Here is a 19,059-nt window from a genome sequence, read left to right as displayed (position 1 = left end):
CCCCACAAGAATTTTCTGTTTCTTCTATTATCTACCTTGAAGCAGTCATCTAGCTTCACTAAGTTTGTTTTGGGAGAATTTTATCAGTGAGGCAGTTTAGAAAGGTATGAGCCTCCAGGTCTTGGGGGGGTGTGGGTGGGGGAGTGTGGGTGTGTGCCTGACAAACAACCCTTCCCTCACTGAAGGTCAAATTAGCATCTGGTAGGGCTGAGCTAAATTATCCCTCTTGCTTCTCTGAGGCTGAATGGTGTAGAGCAGGCCATGTGCTTTGTGTACACACCAAACTGTGAAAAGATGTAATCGTTCTGTCAGCCCAGGGTATTGGAGTTCCAAGGAGACTATGGTGAAATTTGTATGTGTGCTGTAAATACACTGAGAGAAACTTCCCATGTATTCATCCCCCGACTTTGGTCCTCCTTCTTATTGTCTATTCATTGAAATCTTCTAAAGGAAACATTGAAGTGTGTTTCAAGACCGTAACACAAGGTATAGGGGATTCGGTTTGCATAATATGTTTTGTTTATTGTAATGGATCTCAGTCCAGTAGAGCTATGCAGTAGTTTCCCCTTCTGGATTACTCTTCCGTTTGTGTGTGTGTTCCAGTATATCTTATGTTTACTTCTTTAAAAAATTTTTTTCTTTGCGTGTATGCCTCTGTGCCTGTGAAGTCCAGAGATGCCAAATTTCTTGAAACAGGAGTTACCCATGGTTGTGAGCTACCTGATGTAGGGAGTGGAGACTGAATTCTGGTTCTCTGTAAGAGCAGCAATGCCCTAACCATTGGGCTATCTCTCTAGTCCTTTTGCTCATTTCTGATTATGTTTGTGCTTCAGGGAGTGGGCCTGTTAAATTAATCTGGAGATGACAAATAGTTTTCAAAGTAGATCTGGCCCATAAGATGTTTCTAAAATTTTCAGTTCCCCACCTAAATCTAGATTTCTAGATTTTGTTTGAAGGGGAAAAAAAAAAAACCAAACCATAAAATATGACAACACTAAAATGCATCCCCACTTAATAATCAGCAGCACTTGAAAAGTTATTCCTCAAGCTAAGACAAAGATTTTTTTTTTCTTCGTGTTTTTCGAGTCAAAGTCTTGCTATAGAGTGAAGGCTGGCTTTGAACTAATTCCATGTGTAGATTAGGAGGCCCTCAACTTGATCCTCCTACCCCCTGTGTATCCCAGTGCTATTACTTCAGGCAGACCTGCCCTGGCCTTGTAGTTTCCATACTGCTGCCCTACCTCCTCCCCTAAGATTACCGGGGTGCTGGGGGAAAGCATAGTCCTTCCTGCCCCCTCTTTCTCTCTCTCTCAACCCCCTCCGGTTTTTTTTTTTTTTTTTTTTGACAGGCTCAAAAACTTACGCTAGCCTCAAACTTCTGTGACTCTGAGGATGAACTTGATGTTCTTGCCTATGCCTCCCGGTGCTGGACTTCCATATGGGGAATCCGTGGCTTGGCATGACCTTTTTGCCTTTGTCTGCCTACACTAGGCTGACTTCATGGTTCTTAAGTCAATTTTGTGTGTGAGATCATTGCATTTTATTGATGATTAGGGATAGAAATAGCATTTTCTATGTGCTTCCCCATGCCGTTTTGCCAGAGGGAGGCACTAAACATTAGACCCTTGCTTCTACAAGATCTATCCCACCGAATTGAGCCATAGAGGCTTCCCTCCTAGTTGTAGGCTGACATGCTGACAGCCCTCTCACCTAAGAAACTGCCTGGGTTTTTAATAGCAACAATTAACAGGCTCCCCCTCTCTTTCCAGAGGGGAAAGAAGAGGGGTTCCAAGCTGATTTCCCAGATAGGGTTCACTTGAGTGAGCAGTTCTCCATTTTGTGAAGCTACACAGAATGAGAACTACCTTCATTTGGACAATGTGAGTAGACTGTATAAACTCTTTCTCTATGCACAGACCACCCTTGACAGACAGGTGACACATGATTTGGTTGTTACCTGCCAGGAAATTAAAATCAAGTGAGAACAAGAGTGGAAAATTGTATTAATAAAAGACTCTAAGGCCGAAATTAGGACCTTGTCATTGATAGTTGAGCTTGTTGACCATGCCCCTTGCCTTTGCTGCATCAAATCTTTCTGCCTCTCCTTTTTCTCTTCTGCATGACCACAGCTTCTGCAGCTGCCTTCTCTGCTGTCCTTTTTATTCACTTTGCCTGGTAAAGTAGCTTGTTATCGTTTTTTCTTTGTTCTGGTGGCAGATAGAACCCCCCCCCCCTTTTGTGACATGGATTACCCTCAACAAAATTTCAAGTATATTGTACAATATTAGCTATATGCACTTTCAGCACTGGCTTTACAGAGAACTTCACTTTCTCTAACTATAGCACTTGTGTGTGTGTGTATTTTTTTCTAAATATAAGTCGGTCCATATCATGTTACTTGTACGTATGTTTTCATGGCTGACCTTTTGGCACTGGACAACCAATTGGTGTGTTCATTTTTGGGAAGACCACCTCTCCTGCTTCCAGCTTTCCTTAGTTGCATATAGCCCTTTGTGTAGTGTTGTTAGGATCCCAAATATAGACTATCTCCTTAATGAGGTGACCCTTTAAGACAGTTTTTCATGTTTTGGTCACCTCCAACCATAAAATTGCTTTTGCTTCTCTTCATAACTATAATTTTGCTACTATTATGAATCATAGTGTAACTGTGTTTTCCAGCAGTCTTGGTTGACCTGTATAAGGGTTGTTTGACCCCCCAGAGGAGTCTCGACTCACTGGACTAGGGTGAGGGTCACTGAACCTTTTTGCTCTTCTTCCCAGTGTGGGGATGTTGAATAAATCATCTTTTCCTGTTTTCCACTGTTATTTATTGAAAATAGATGACTGAACCTGTGCGTGTGTGTGTGTGTGTGTGTGTGTGTGTTTAGGGGGGGGGGTTGGGGGTTGCTGTTAGAGCATGAGCTAACAGTACTCTTTGTATATTTTTGCTTTTGTTGCTTGTGCTTTTGATGTCATATATAACAAATTATCAGCTCTTCCTGTGTCGAGAAGCTTTTCTTTAGGAATCTCATAGTTTCAGTTGTTGGATTTAATCTACCTCATTTTGAGTTGCTTCTCTAGGTTATGTAATGTCAGGGCTCATCTCTGCAGCTTTCCCAGCACTGTGTGTGTGCTCCTGGTGGCCTTGTTAGGGATCATTTTGCCTTTTTATACCTAAACATTTATTTTTTTTTTCTCTATTCTATTTTAATAGTCTATATGGGTCTTTATATAATTTTTTCCCATACTGCCTTGATTATGGTAGGTTTGCAGTTTCTTTTGAAATGGAGAAATGTGAGACCATTTGTTCTTTGTCCTTTTTTCTCAATATTATCTTGACAATTTAAGGTACTTCAGACTCTTTTGTTTCTTTTTTAAAAAAGAATGGGGAGTTTCAATTTCGATAGGATTGCACTGAGTCTTGGCTATTTAGGATATTACTTACCAGCAGCTTTGGTTTGAGACGCACCTTTGAATGAGATTCTGGTTCACTATCTTAGAAGAGGATTTGGAGAGAAACAGGTGGATAGTAGCAAAAAGAAAGACAGTTTACTAGAAAACATTACACTGGGGCAGGAGGAACGTTTGCAGCTCAAGTAACCAGGCTGTAGGAAAGATTAGGGAGTTCATGTCACATGCATCTCACTGGCATCTTAAGTCTCCACCTAACTGTGTGCATTTAGTACTGAGTCCTGGGTCACTTTCAGATACTCTGAAGTGCCTTCTCTGGGCCACTGTCTCTAGCTAGCTTTCTTCTTTGTCCACAGTTTTTTTGTGATTATAGATATGTATTTGCCACCATATTTGTTTGTTTCAATGTATTTTTGGAGAATCCTGGAGAATCTTGAGCCAACGGTCAACCTGAACTACCTAGGGAAACTTGTGTCTCAGGAAAAAAAAAAAAAAAAAAAAACCAAAACGGCAAAAATTTCATAATTAAGATTTGAGATTTGGAGAGAGGGGTTGAAACAGTGTTCTCTGTGTAGCCCTGGCTGTATTGGGATTCTCCCTGTAGACCTTATTGGCCTTGAACTCAAGAGATCGCCTTGCCTCTGCTTCCCAAATTTTGGGATTAAGGGCGTGTCTCAGATGTGAGATTCTTCAACCCATAGTCTATGCAGATATTCCTAAATCTTCAAACCTCCGAAATTAGGAACATTTCTGACAAAACCCCTTTTAGACATTATGAGTTGAATAAGCAGGACATTTTATATTCCTGATATATATAGTTATAATCCAAAGAAGTAAAAAAATTGGCTGAATATTGGACTACATAGTGACTGTTTGCTTAGTATTGTTTGTTTGTTGGTTGGTTTATGTTGGACATTAAACCCAGGGCCTCATTCATGCTAGACTCAACCACACTATTTCTGAGCTACATTCCAGCCTTACATGTGTTGTTATTTCATCATAAAAATTTATGAGATGGGGATTTCCCATCAAATGTGGAAACTAAGAATAAATTCTTAGGTTGCATAGCCTAAGAGATGGTGATACAAGATAGAGCTTAAGCTGCAATCTGCCTAATTCTGAAACTTGGATCCCAGATTTCTACCCATTTTTGTTATTTAGAATTTCTGTTGCTTAAACTCAGACCATTAAAACATGTCAAAGAGGTTTAGCAACAACAGCAGTCTTGCCATTTGGGTTAGATAACCCTTCACTGTGGGAGGCTGTCTCAGGCTTTGCAGGGTGTTTAGTAGTACTCCTGCTGTTACATAAGTAACACTCCCCCAAACCAGTTGAGACTACCAAAATTGTCTCCAGAAATCGTCAAGTGTCCCCTGGGGAACCCTCCTCCAGAAAACACTGAAAAAGTGTTTCACGACTTGTTGTCCTTTGACCTGTCTGCTCTCTCACTGAGGCATCTTGAAAGGAACTGGCAGTGCCTTCAAAGTATCTTCTTAAGGTAGTTACAGAAGCCAGGGTTCTGGTGGCTTCATGCCTTTCATTGCCCCCACTTTGTCTTTTCTCTTTTGTTTGTGATTTTCTTAAATAAAATGCAGCTGGATAAAGTGGTATTTATGAAGTTTTTTTTTTTTTTTACACAGGTATCCATTCAGTAGACATCCAGATCACTTCAATTATAGCCATTAGTGCTAGTAAAAAGAAAGCAATTTACATGTTCTAATTATAGCGGGGACTACAAAATTTTTAGCAAGCTGGAAATGAAATGGCTTCCAGACTCCTCAGAGTTAATCTTCATCAGGGTAGTATGATTGACATGGTGGAGGACGTTAATGTGCAGTTCTTTTGGGGAACGGAGGAGGAGAGTGGAAATTGCAGTTTCTCTACTAATTGTACTTTAGGTGTCTCTTATGACAATTTCATGTTGTCTAGACAGAGGGAAATGGTAGAGAAGCTATTCCAGTGGATTCTCAGATGCTGAGTCCAGATTCATGTGGTTGCTAATCAAGAACAGGGTGGAAGGGCAAGTAGCACATCCAGGAGGCAGATTGGCAAAGTCAGCTGCCACCAAGAGAAGCCCTCAGAACCCCAGATACAAAAAAATTGCCTGTACTCCCAGCTCTATGTTAGGTCAAGGACTAACCATGAACTGTTGAGACCCTGCTGGAGTCTTGCCCATTTCTATAGACTTCAGAAACTTGTTACATGAGGATGTGAGCTGGAAAAGCTGACCCTGTGAGGGCTAATGAAACCCAGCCTACCCTGCTTTCTTTTACATCTCTTGTAAGGCTCTATTTGCTTCCTCTCCTTGCCTTTCTGGTTTGGGCCCTAAGATTTTACTTCCCATTATATAGTAGTTTTACTATGTGAAGGTCAAGTCAAAGCCTGTTATTTAAAAATGTTTTATCACAGTATTTTATGTATATGGGTGTTTACCTGGCACGTATAACTGTGCATCATGTGTATGCCTGGTGCCCATGGAGGCCTGAAGAGAGTATTGGATTCCCTGAAACTACAGTTATAGATCGTTGCAAACCACCATGTGGGACTGAAACTCAGGTCCTCTAGAAGAGCAGGAAGTGCTCTTAACTGCTGAACTATTTCTCCAGTCTTGGTTGTTACTATTTCTTTTCTCACTTATTTTGGTTTTGTTTTGGGTTGTTTGGTTTTTGTTTTGTCTTGTTTTATTGGTTTTTAAAGACAGGGTTTCTTTGTGTGGCTCTGGCTGTCCTGGAACTCACAATAATCCTCTTGCCTCTGTCTCCTGAGTGCTGGGACTAAAGGTGCCACCCAGTGGCTGTTACTTTTTAATGACTCGCCTTAGTCAAGCATTTTTAAATCTTTAGTTTAGCAATAAAGATGTGAAAAACTAGCTTAGGAGATAGTTACATGTTTCTTGGTATTGGTTCTATCAACATGTTCTTTGTAGAATTAATGGGTTTTGAGGTAGATTTTTTTAGGATTTATATGAATCAAGTTAAACCAGCAGTCATAGTTGTGGAGTTCTATAAATCATTTTATGACTTTAGGGGAACAAGTTAGGATACACTGCTCCCCCCCCCCCCCCGTATATGTTGTTACCTCATAAGTAAGGTACATTCCAGCTGCAGCTTGTGAGATGTGCATGTGAATATATAGAACTAGCTGTATACTAGGCTGTTTTCAGAGATCTGCTCTTAGGTAACATCTAGTGAAAAAGTCTCTGATTTATATTCCTGTTTCTAAAACTGGTCTGGGGTCTGTGAACAGCCCTCCCTAGTTTCTCAGAGATATTGTATACCTCAGCTTGTACCTTTGAGTTAAATGTAGACAAAAGTGATTTTTTTCATTATACATTGGAAGTTTCATAGCTATATTATAATACGTGGAGAATTTATTACAAAGCCAGCTATCAAAGAGGAGTGGGTCAGATGTTCCCAAAGGGGTCTGGCTAACTTTATCTAGATCATGATTGCGTGTTAGGTACAGATGTTGTGCTAGATGACTTGTGCTCTGATGTTTCACTGTCTGCTGCTCATTGCCCAGAGGTATTGCAGAATACAGTACTGCTTCGTAAAGATGGTTTTTGTGCTTTTCTGGTAAAAGGCATTGTTTTGCATGTCCTGGTTTGTTTAAGCTTGGTTATAATAAAATAAAGCTGTTCTATACCACAGACATCATGAGTTCTTTCTGTAGTATGTCTGGTTGCCTTCCCACACCATCCCTCCCCATGTTATTACCCTTTCAGCTGTGGACCTGTTTTGGTCTCCCTCACAGCAGGGACAGGATTTGTCTGTCCGGTTCTGTTGGCAACTGCACCATGTACTCTTGAGTGCACCCCTAGAACTATGGGGCCCTACAGTGATCAGATGAATGCCTATCGTTGGATAACTTAAATGATAATTGCTAGTGTGTGAAATAGGGAGGCTTTGATGCCTCTGCTTTAAATCAGAGATGTCAACTTGGAAATCATAATAGAGGTGTCATTTCAGAACACACAATTATTTTTTTTTTTTTTACAAAGAATAAAGACTTGTCATCTCCCATCCTGGGCATGTGCTGAGACAGAGATCTGGGGCTTGCAGAGCAAGATTAAGAAATCTAGCAAGCAACATTACATCCAAGATTCTTTGACCTACTGCCTCTTTATCCCCTCCAAACATTGCCCTGTTTCTTTAAGAGGTCTCTTGAGAACTTATAGTCTAGGAGCATCAATGGTCATTTCCTAGGCAAGAAGCCAGCTTCTGACTTTATGATTTAATGAACCTCCAAGGGACCAGGCTTATTATATTTATTAGGACAACTGTGTCAGCACTTTAACCTGAGTGACCTAAGTGACCAAAAGGTTAAAGGGTGATGTATAAGCAGTTTCTAAAAACCTCCTTCCTTCAGGAATTTTTTTAGTGTGCATTTTTTGACATCTCAAATCCTTGTTTGAGACTCATGGGGTTAGTAAAGAACAATCAGATATGCTTTCTTTCTTATTCTTCCCAGTCTAGTTAGACTGCCTGCTGATTCATAAGCTTGGATATTTATTTGTCTCCTATTACATATTAATTAGGATGTGAATTTTGATGGTGATAAAAAGATGACTTGGAACCAATACCAGCTTTTATGTAGCTTGTAAGTTTAAAAGCCGACACAGACATGTTTATAAATAACCGCAGGGAGAAGGTCTGTTTTTTTTGTTTTGTTTTGTTTTGTTTTGTTTTTGTTTTTTGTTTTTTGTTTTTTTAAAGAGAGCCTGTTTATGTAGCCCTGGATAGCCTGGAGCTTACGATATGAACCAGGCTAGTCTTGACTCACAGAAATCTACCTGTCTCCACTTCTGCCTCTCAACTGTTGGAATAAAAAGTGTTCACCTCTATGCCCCGCCCCAGGAGATCTCTGTCTCTTAAGAGAGTTACCAAATACTGTGGAGTATTAAAAGAGTGGACTTTTGGCAGGAGAAGCTAGAAGTGAGTTTTGAAGGATTTTTATGTGCAGCCGTGTATAGTTTATCTGTAACAGGAGTTCTCAAATTATAGTCGGGAACTCCAGAAGTCTAGAGCCTTTTCTAAATGTTGAGCTGTCCTTTGTCTTTTCACTACATTCTTTCACAGAGGTATCGTGGGGTTTCCTAGACCACATGGCATATAATGTAATTATATAACTGATCACTAATTGAGTGTATGTGCTCTTACCATTTATAATTTGAAATAAGGTTTTAAGTATTAGTAGATCCCATATTTTAAAAAAGTTGTTGGCTCCATGGTTTTGAAGGAGTTCTGAGATTGAAAGTATGAAAACATCTGAATAGAATATCTAAAAGGAAAGGGAAATTTCACTGCAAACTTGCTCTGCCAAGCTACAGGATTTAAATTTGAGTTTTTAGGCATAAGGAGGCTATTGGTTTGCATTTGGCCCCTGAATTTAAACAGTAGATGTCCCACAGACAAGGCAAGGGAATTATCCCTTTAAGGCATGGGGCACCAGTGAGGTCTTCTGCCTGCAGATGCTGCACAGCTCTGACACTTGATGTTTGCACCGGTTGGAGAAGGTCTGAACATGTTTGTTGCCTTAGGATACTGTCTTTCTTTGTAATGTGACAACCAGGGTCTGTAGGGTGTAATTGTTTAGTAAAGAGGTGTTGTCATTACTAGACTACTTCAGACTTTCTGCTTCCCAAATTTTAGTATTTATTAAATTTAAAATAAAAGTTTGTTTTGGTTTATTCGGTTTTTTTTTTTTTTTTTTTTTTTTTTTGGTTTTTCGAGACAGGGTTTTTCTGTATAGCCCTGGCTGTCCTGGAACTCACTTTGTAGAGCAGGCTGGCCTCGAACTCAGAAATCCGCCTGCCTCTGCCTCCCGAGTGCTGGGATTAAAGGCGTGCGCCACCACGCTCGGCTATTCGGTTTTTTTTTTTTTTTTTTAATTTTTAATATTTTTATTACATATTTTCCTCAATTACATTTCCAATGCTATCCCAAAAGTCCCCCATAGCGCCCCCCACTTCCCTACCCACCCATTCCCATTCTTTTGGCCCTGGCATTCCCCTATATTGGGGCATATAAAGTTTGCAAGTCCAATGGGCCTCTCTTTCCAGTGATGGCCGACTAGGCCATCTTTCGATACATATGCAGCTAGAGACAAGAGCTCCGGGGTTCTGGTTAGTACATCATGTTGTTCCAACAATAGGGTTGCAGATCCCTTTAGCTCCTTGGATACTTTCTCTAGCTTCTCCATTGGGAGCCCTGTGATACATCCAATAGCTGACTGTGAATATTCGTTTGTTTTTAAGAAGGGGTTCTTGTAGTCCAGGCTGGTTTCCAACTTATACTACCCTGAAGATGACCCTCTTCCTTCCACCTGCCCAGTGCTGGAATTTTTGGCACGTGCCACCAGATCCACCTGAAGGTTCTCTTTTTCTTCTGGATAATCTGTGTCATATTCCTTGACCACATTTCACCCCAGAGTTTTCTTTTATTGTTTTTGTTTTTTCTTGTTATCAAAGATCCATGTGAAACAGAGAACCTCTTGAAAATGTTCATAATACTAATCAGAGAGAACATTCATATAAAATGTTAGGAATTTTACAATTTGACTTGTGCCCTCTGCAGAGCTTAATAATCTTTTATTATTTTGGTGAGGTGCAGTTAGAACACCTGAAGTCAGTAAGCCATATCCTGCAGTCCTGTTCTTTCTCCTTTACATAGTCAGATTTACAAGGCCCCCTCTCTCGTACAGTGAGTTGTATCCTCCAATCATGTTCCCACCTTAGCCCCGAGGAGCTTGTTATGTTGCCCAGGCTGGCCTCTAACTTTTGATCATCCTATAATAACCAAAGGAGTAGCTAGAATTACCTTGAATGGCTGTCTTTGAAAGAATTTTATGTAAGTAAGTACTTTGGAATAGAAGTAGGAGAGCTTCTTCTTCAAAGGTAGTAAATGCTTTAGGCATTGTCTCTCTCAGTAGCATCCAACTCTGTCTTGGTTCCTACCTCCAAATCAGCTGCAGATTTTATATATATTACATGCATATGTGATAAAGTGTGTGTGTGTGTGTGATAAAACTTTATTTTAAAAGCTCAACTCAGAGCCTAGAATTTATCAAACATGCTTTAGAACAGTAGGGTAAAGACATTTTTTAAGCTAGTCATGGTGATACATGCTTTTAACAGCAATTGGAAGGCAGAGACGGATCTCTGTGAGTTCCCAGAGAGCCAGGGTTATGTAGATAGAGGTTACATTTTTCCTGCCTTAAAAAACAAAATAACAACAAAAATCTCTTTTAGAAGCTGGAGAGATGGCTTAGTGGTTAAGAGCATTTACTGCTCTGACAAAGGACATAAATTCTATTCCCACCAACCATATTGGATAGCTTGGTTATAAGGGCCTAAACCACAGCCCCAGGGGAGTCAATGTCCTTTTCTGGGTACTTACACTCATTTGTATATACTTTATAATGACATGCATGCATACACATAATTCAAAATAGAAATAGAGGCTACAGAGATGGCTTAGCACTTAAGAGCATGGCTGCTCTTTCAGAGGACCCTGGTTTAAATACCAGCAGCACCTACATGGCTAACAACTCTCTATAACTCCACTTCCCGGGGATCTGATGCTATCTTATAGCTCCTGCAGGTAGCACATATGGCACATAGAAGTACAAGCAGACAAACCACCAAAATAAAAGTAAACTTTTACAAAGTTTAAAATGGGAACTGGAGAGATGGCTCAGCAGGTAAGAGCACTGACTCCTCTTCTGAAGGTCCTGAGTTCAAATCCTAGCAACCACATGGTGGCTCACAACCATTCATAATGAGATCTGAGACCCTCTTCTGGTGTGTCGGAAGATAGCTACAGTGTACTTACATATAATAATAAATAAATCTTTGGGCCAGAGCAAGCAGAGGTCCTGAGTATAATTCCCAGCAACCACATGATGGCTCACAACCATCTGTACAGTTATACTGTACTCATAGACATAAAATAAATAAATAAATATTTTTTTTAAAAAAAAGTTAAAATGTTACTTTGAAAAGGCTACCTCTTTTCCTTTTAGATTTTTAAAAAATTTCTAAAAATTCAAAGATTTTAAATATTGGATTTAATTTTCTTATTACAGTTATTTATGTGTATATCCATGTACACACATGTCACTTTACATATGTGGAGGTTAGAGGACAATTTGTGAGAGTCCGTTTTCTTTATCCACTATGTGGATTCTGGGGATTGAACTCAGTTGTCAGGCTTGATGGCAGCCATCATGTCTGAGCTATCCTTAGACCCTTGACTATTGAGGATTCTAATTTGTTATTTTTGTTTTGAGACAGGGTTTCAGATAGGCCAGGATGGTCTTGGACTTACTCTGTAGCCATGATGGGTCTTGAACCCTTCCCTGATCCTTCTAACCTCACCTTGTGAATACTGGAATTATTAAATATGTACTGTCGTGCTCATATCTTGTGGTTTTCTGTTGGGGGGGGGTTCTTTATTTTGTTTTTGTCTTTGTTTTGTTTCTTTTTTTGAGACAGAGTCTATGTATTTCTGGCTGTCCTGGAGCTAGCATTCAGATCAGGATGGCTTCAAACACAAGAAGATCCTCCCACCTCTGACTCCTGAGGGCTGGAATTTAAGGCATACACTGTCTTGCTGTTTTGTTTTGTTTTTGACAAAGGGTCTCACTCTGAAGCCCATCCTGGCCTTGAATTCAATAGCAGTTCTCCTCCTCAGCCTCGTAAGTGCTGGGACCACAGATCTGAACCACTATGTCTAGCTTTTAATTTAATTTACTTATCTGACAGGGTCTCAAATACTGAGGCCCAGGCTGTTCATGGCAGCCTTCTTGCCTCAGTCTTACTTAAAATGGTGGGGGATCAGAGGTGTCAGCTACCATGCTCGACTTTTATTTTAAAATAATTTCAATTTGCAGAAAAATTGCAAAAATAATACAAAGAATTCTCAAATGTCCTTCACCCACATTCTCTAAATGCTTGGATTTTGCCACATCTGTTGTATTACTCTCTTTTGTTCTATCTATATCTGAGTATGAAATTTTTTATGGTTAGCTATTGTTATATTCATATTTTTATATTTGTTATTAAGTTTTTTAAAAATATTGAATCATCTCATTAGTTTGATAGAGAAGTGGCCTTTGAGCTTTCTAAAAAATGCTGTTATTGGTGAAAGGCTTTTAAGTAGTCCTTGTGTATTTTACACATATGGCTACACATACAGCTCAAATTGTAGTATTTTCTTCCTGGTCTCCAGTAATTCAAGGTATCATTACCCTTGTACTTCACTCATCCACTACTGGAATGGAGAATTACGTAGGCAAGCTGTTAGAGAAAAGACAGTTTATTTGTTTGTTGTTTGTTCTTTGTTTCTGTCAGAGTTTTGGTGACTGTAAAATATTTCTACATTGAGATTACAAGTCAGAAAGAAATGGCATCTTTAAGCCTGAACAAATTTTACTGAACCTTCCTTCAGCCCTTCCTGATTTCATATTATCAAATTGTGTGATAGATTATTAAGTCAAGTCATATTTGTGTGTCAGAGCAGAAGAAGGTAGAGCACAGCTGCTACCCTATCCTATTTACTCATGTTAGTCTCCATCCTTCCGTCCCCTACACAGAGCTGCTACTAGGTGGGAGAATGTTTTGAGGATCCTAGGCATGGTAGTGGTGATGTCTACTCATCTCATAACTCTGGTTCATTCTTTAATCCACATCAACTGGAGAAGCCTATTTTTATTCCTTGCAGAAAATTTGTCTCATCAATGATTTGTGTGTGTGAAGAAACATTGCTTATCTGGATTGACTCTCTTGATTTCAAGTATTTCTCTGTCTCTCTCTCTCTTTCTCTCTCTCTCTCTCTCTCAAGTATTTCTCTGTCTCTCTCTCTCTCACACACACACACACACACAGACACACACAGATACACACACTAGGGCTGGTCAGTCCAATTGCATTGTCTGTTGGTACAAAGCTTAACATTTTGATGCTATTCTGATTACCAGAAGTCTTCCTGATTAAAATAGAAAGTTAGGATGGGAACTGGAGTATGCAAGATATCAAATGGAGTCACTAAAATTGACATTGTGTAATCCAGATTGTTCTAAATTTAGGAATCTTCTTTTTAAAAATTTTATTTATTGATTTTATATATACGACGAATAAACTGTAGCTGTCTTTAGTCACCCCAGAAGAGGATATCGGATCCCTTTACAGATGGTTGTGAGCCACCATGTGGTTGCTGGGAATTGGACTCAGGACCTCTGGAAGAGCAGTCAGTGCTCTTAACTGCTGAGCCATCTCTCCAGCACAGGAGTCTTCTTTTAGCATCCCTGATAAGCCTTCTCATCTCTCTCTGAGCTCCATCACTGCCTTGACATAGTTGGTAGTGGGCAATATTTGTTTCATAACTTAATCCAGTTCATTTTCTACACAGAAGCACTAAAGCAGGTCACTCTGAAGCCGTCTCACCAAAGGCCCTCTGCTTGCTAAGCAGCTGTAGAGTAATAAGCAGAGGTCAGGAACACTCAGCAGCACTTGCAGAGCACTGTAGTATTGGGCTGAACGGTCTTCTAGGGTTCTAAAGGCAGGCAGCTGTTCCTAGACCTTGCTTCATTCTTCAGCTCTCACCCTGCTCTCAGGGAATGATGTTATTAGTGCTATGTAGGTGAAGTAGGTTGCTCAGTGGGCTTTAAGTTATAGCTCAGAACAAAAAGTTTTTACTGGGATGTCAGTAATCTCAGCATTTTGAGGCCAGAGACAGGACAATTTTTCATTCTGGGCCAGCATGGACTATAGGCCATGTCTCAAACAAGGGGGAAAAAGTGCTGTTGCAGGGGGCTTAACTATAATAACATATAATATATTGTATATTTTAAGAAACTGGAGACAAGTTTTGACAGTTTTCAATTAAGTGTTAAAATATTTGAGGAAATAAACATGTTTCACCTGTATGTTTTTATGTGTCAGCTAAGAAATAAGGTTTTATAAAGAGGAAGTAAATGACCTGTATAATAGCCTTCTCAAAAACTGACTTCTTTTTTGTCTAGTTGATTTGTTAATACTGCAGACTTTCCCTAACCATCACAATGTCTTTCATTTGAAAGATCTAGATATGCCATTATTTTTGTTGTGATGTTAGGAAAGAGAAACAAACATGCTAGTTAATCTTTATCGCATAATTTAAGATATATCCCAATTTATGACACAATGAAATGTGAAAAAAGTGTGTTTGCAACATTTCTGCTGTTGCAAACAGTGATATTATCAGAGAGAAGGTGTATTTTATTCCCTTCTTTCCTTCTTCATTGGTTATATTGTATTCTTTTTATTAAGTGCTAGGGCTCTTTGAAGTTTGGTCATGTGGGCTATGTCTCAGTAGAAAATATGTGTTTAATGGTTGCTTGTCCCAGGCAGGATGGGTAAAGCTAACGTCAATTCTTTTTGCCTTGGCTGTGACTGGAAATGCCATTGTGGGCCAGTTGCTGGGATAGTGACTGCCCATGACTATACCTAAAGCCAGCTGGTTTTAATAACACTGAATTTTCTTAACTCAATTGGAAAGGAAGGGTAGCTGCTGTTCTTATCCTGCAGATCTGTTTAAGGAGGAATCTGGCAGGGAGCTGGAGACCTGCTCCTGGGAGAGCCAGGCAAGATGCTTCTGGAGAGGAACAATATGCAATTTTTTTTCTGAGACCACTTCCTTTGAGATGTGCTCTGCACTAGGAGGTTACATTTGAAAGGTTATGCATATATGTGTATATAAATATAAATATATATGAATGAGCTGGGAAGTAGTACGGTAGACCAGGAAGCCTGTGGACCACACCTGTTTATTGGATGTGTTTTAAATAACCTTTAATATTTAAATAACTTTTGCTGTATTTAAGTTTGCTAAAATTTAACCATGAAATTTCATGCAGAAATCCAGATTTTGGCAGTACAAAATCAGACAATCCAGCAATACTGAGCCTAGTTTGTAGCTTGGTAATATTTGGCTATTGCTGAGTGATAGGATTCCAGTCTTCCTGTTTGCTAGTTTTTATTGCTCATCCTGGCTACATGCAGTAGGCACTTGTTACCTACCTAGCCTCTGGAAGACTGTCTAGTACAACATAGAGATTTGAAGCCCCTGGGAGTTTAAACAGGCCTCATGGGAATCCCTAATAGTTTTGTGTTATGGGCCCATGTACTTAAGTCTCTAGTCCCAGTGTTCTTGTGTATGTAGATCTTGTGGGTGAGCTAAGGCCTGCTACCCCAAAAAACTGCCTAATAAAATGTGTGTTACTATCATTAGCTGGAATTTATGGTGGGGCAGGATAATAAAAGAAAAGGTTTTTGCCCGTTATTATGAGAATCCCAATTTTTCTCTTTCTCACAAAAAGGGTGTGGTAGAGCAGAAGGAGTAGAAGATTAGGAAGTGGACTGTGATGGTGTACAGGAGCCAATTGCTAGGATAAATGTGTGATGATCTCTCTGTATGTCTCATTTTCCTCTTATGTTGCTTTAGCCTATTTGTCTGCTGAAGGAGCTGTAAAGAGGTATAAGATCGTGTTTCTGCTGCCTTTGCCTGTATTTCACTGAGGAGCAGCATTCAGCATAATAGAGTGGTCCTGTCCAGTGTGGGAGCTCTGGAGCTCTCCATTGTTAATGTTTCTATATGACTAGGTTGTTGTAACACCCTAGATAGATGCTAGCTGGCTGTGAAGGGGATCTTATTTACCTCTCCCCCATTTCTCTTATGATTGAGCTCTGAGTTGGTAATTGACAGGGATTATTGCCATCTTTTTAATCTCTGCTAGGAGGCTGCTGGAGTCTTCCCTCATTTCATTATCCCGTTATGATGGAGCAGGATCCAGAGAGCACCCAATTTACCCAGACCCAGCGAGGTAAGGCCAAAGTGAGAAATGGCACTAGGAGGGGGGAGGGGCGGCCCTTGGGGTTGCCAAGTTGTGGGAACCCCCATCTGTGCCTCTCTGGTCCTGGTGCTCTGCTACTCTTTAGTCACAGCATTGAGGCAGTTGTTTCAGGTGATTGGGGATTGTTGCAGGTAAGTGAATGGCATCTCTGGTGACAGAGAATTATAATTGAGCTATTGCCCTTTGGGACTCACCGTCTGTCAGTGGGGCACTAGGGTACCTGTGGAGGGCATAGGTATTCTTTCCTACTACTCAAGAGTCTGTTGGCTGTCACATGGACAGCCAAAAGAAGAGCGAAAGTTTTGAGCATTTTATTTGTAGGGAAGATAGTTATATTAAACAAATTTACAATATCTAAAGGGTAAAATAAAATCAAGTCAATGTTTAGACACTTTCCCAAAGAAGAGATGAAGGAAGCATAATGGAATGAAATTGTCATTTTACTGAAATGCTTGCTTTATTCTGTTTTAGAAGACATTTGAAAGGTTATTGAAGACCCTGTATGTGTTTGTGTGTGTGTTATGCATATGTGTGTTTGTGATATGGGCACAGGCAGAGGCCACATGAAGACTTTGGAGTCTTTCTCTGTTCTTCACATTATCATTTTTTTCTCTTCCTCCTCCTCCACCATCATCATCACCATGACATCATCGTTCATTTTTGAGACGGCATTTTTTACTGAACTAGAAACTTGCCATTGTATTTAGGCATACCTGTGATCTGTCTTTCTGTATCTTGGCAGTGCTGGGGTCACAGATCCCTGTGTCATGCCCAGTTTTTACGTGGGTGCTGGAGAGTTGCACACAGGCCCTTTCGCTTTTACAGCAAACTCCCTTATCCATGCAGTCAAATATTTTCCTAAGCCTGAAATTTTTAAAAGTTAGGGGAAAGATATTTTTCATTTGAGCCTAAGGGACCATCCTGAAGTCCCTAGTGCTGATGGTGGCACTGATGACAAAACCAAAGCTGGAACATTGAATTTGTATTACAATATTTATCAGTAAAGAGCAGATTCAGGTAGTTGTCATAGCTGGATTTGATGACTTATTAGAGATCTGAAAAATGCTAACTTGACTATTATTTAAATAGTATCAGAAAATGTTATAAGGAAAACGATAGTTTACAGTGGTGTACTAGGCAAGTCAGTAGTATAGGCCAGATAAAACTAAATGAGCTTTCCTGTCTATCTGGAAACGTCTTTAAAGACCAATTTGACTCTAGAGATAGTAAATGATTTTGTTGTTGCCACAGTTTTGTTGCAGTAGTACACATTCTTACCAAGATAGTAGTGGAACAAAAACTTGCCATGGCCTCTTACTGTGTTTTCCATATCCCAGAAGTAGCAAATCCAAGGATCCAGACAGTAGAGAGGGATGGGGACGTTAAAAATAGGCAATTCAGATGGTGATTGAAGCAAGGTCAGCAATATTAGTCTCTAATTATGTTGGAAAATATACAAGTCCTTAAAAAGGGAAGGGAAAGTTTCACATTTTCGGGAACCATAAAAGACTCAACACAACTTCTTTCCATAAACACTTTCTTTTCACGCTGTGACAGTGCACACCTTTAATTCCAGCAGTTGGGAAGCAGAGGTAGGTAGATCTCTGTGAATTTGTGGCCAGCCTGCTCTACATAGTGACTTTCAGATATTGGTAGGAATCTCATTCTCAGAAATTTTAGACTGGGAAACTTTAATGATTTGTTTCTGAGACAGGGCCAGATGTACAGCCTGGGCTACCTCTAGGTCACTGTGTAGCCAACGGAGGCTGGTTTCAAACTTTTGATCTTTCTGTCTCTGTCTCAGAATGTAGAGATTACAGATACTGCCCTTTCATGCAGTCTGTTATTCCTACTCTGATTTCTGTCCTAGCGAAAGGCTTAGATATGTAAGATCTCACTTGAAACACTTCCTGGTTGTTGGATGGTCCTGAGGCTGCTCGGTGGAGGGTATTTGCTACCATCTCCTCACATTAACTCATTTCTTTCTGTTCTTAGTTCTGTTCTACATTATACGGATAGGGAAAGCTTTTGTGAGACATTTTCTAAAACATGCAGAAACCTTCCTTTCCCCCTGGATACATAAGAGGGCAAAACTGTCAGAATTCTCTCTTCCTTTATTTGTTTATGTGTACTACTGGTAATTTAGTTTCATGTTTAAGAAATTCCTTTAGTCGTAATTAAACGACTAGGGGTTATGTGATGCTGTGCTTACATCTCTATACAAAAGGGTAGTCTTTATTCAATATTACAGCAACAGTGCTATTTCTACAGCCATTATCAGTAACAGTCCATATTTTTCTGTTCTTTCTGGCCATCCATAAGCTGAGAAATGGGTGTGCTTATTGTCACTTACGTTCTCTTCCACATCAGTTCTCGTTAATTCTTTCCTGTTACATATTTTTTCCCTAGTCTAATTTCTTTGCGTTTAATCCATGTTCAATTTTTGCTGGAATATTTTAGTATATGCGGTAACAGTAAGAACAACATGAAGGCACTGACTTGTGTGCAGTGTCTGGTGTTTAGTGGTTGAATGCTTGGCAAGCTAGCCTATGAATAGTGAAAATGCCATGAGTTGAGGCTTTTGGAAAATAGTTGGTGCTGTCTGATTAGTTTGATCCAGGCTTCTGCATCCCTGCCCACCTACTGTACAAAGGTCATTTGGAGTCATTGTGCTCAGTGCAGCATATTATTTTAACATGTAAACTTTTGAGTTCCAGTGATTACTAGCTAGCTCCTTGAGAATTCTATTTGATAACT

At 39.8% G+C, this 19,059-nt stretch overlaps 1 protein-coding gene across 4 annotated transcripts in view; it reads left to right on the top strand.

Annotated features, from left to right (window-relative positions):
- Window positions 1–19,059, top strand: part of Ambra1 (autophagy and beclin 1 regulator 1) — a 181,213-nt gene that overhangs the window by 54,982 nt on the left and 107,172 nt on the right. For 2 of the 4 annotated variants that reach the window (XM_021182585.3, XM_021182598.3), the window contains one exon: window positions 16,186–16,272. The exons of the other annotated variants lie outside the window; for them this stretch is intronic. In XM_021182585.3, coding sequence (XP_021038244.1) covers window positions 16,186–16,272 — 87 coding nt within the window. The remainder of the gene's footprint in view (window positions 1–16,185; window positions 16,273–19,059) is intronic. 4 annotated transcript variants of the gene reach the window in all.

This window comes from Mus caroli, unplaced genomic scaffold (genome assembly GCF_978045245.1).
Source record: "Mus caroli unplaced genomic scaffold, Mus_caroli_1 scaffold_2, whole genome shotgun sequence".
In the NCBI taxonomy this organism is placed as follows: Eukaryota; Metazoa; Chordata; class Mammalia; order Rodentia; family Muridae; genus Mus; species Mus caroli.
The sequence above is the reverse complement of the archived record's forward strand: the minus strand, read 5'-3'. Positions and strand labels throughout refer to the sequence as shown.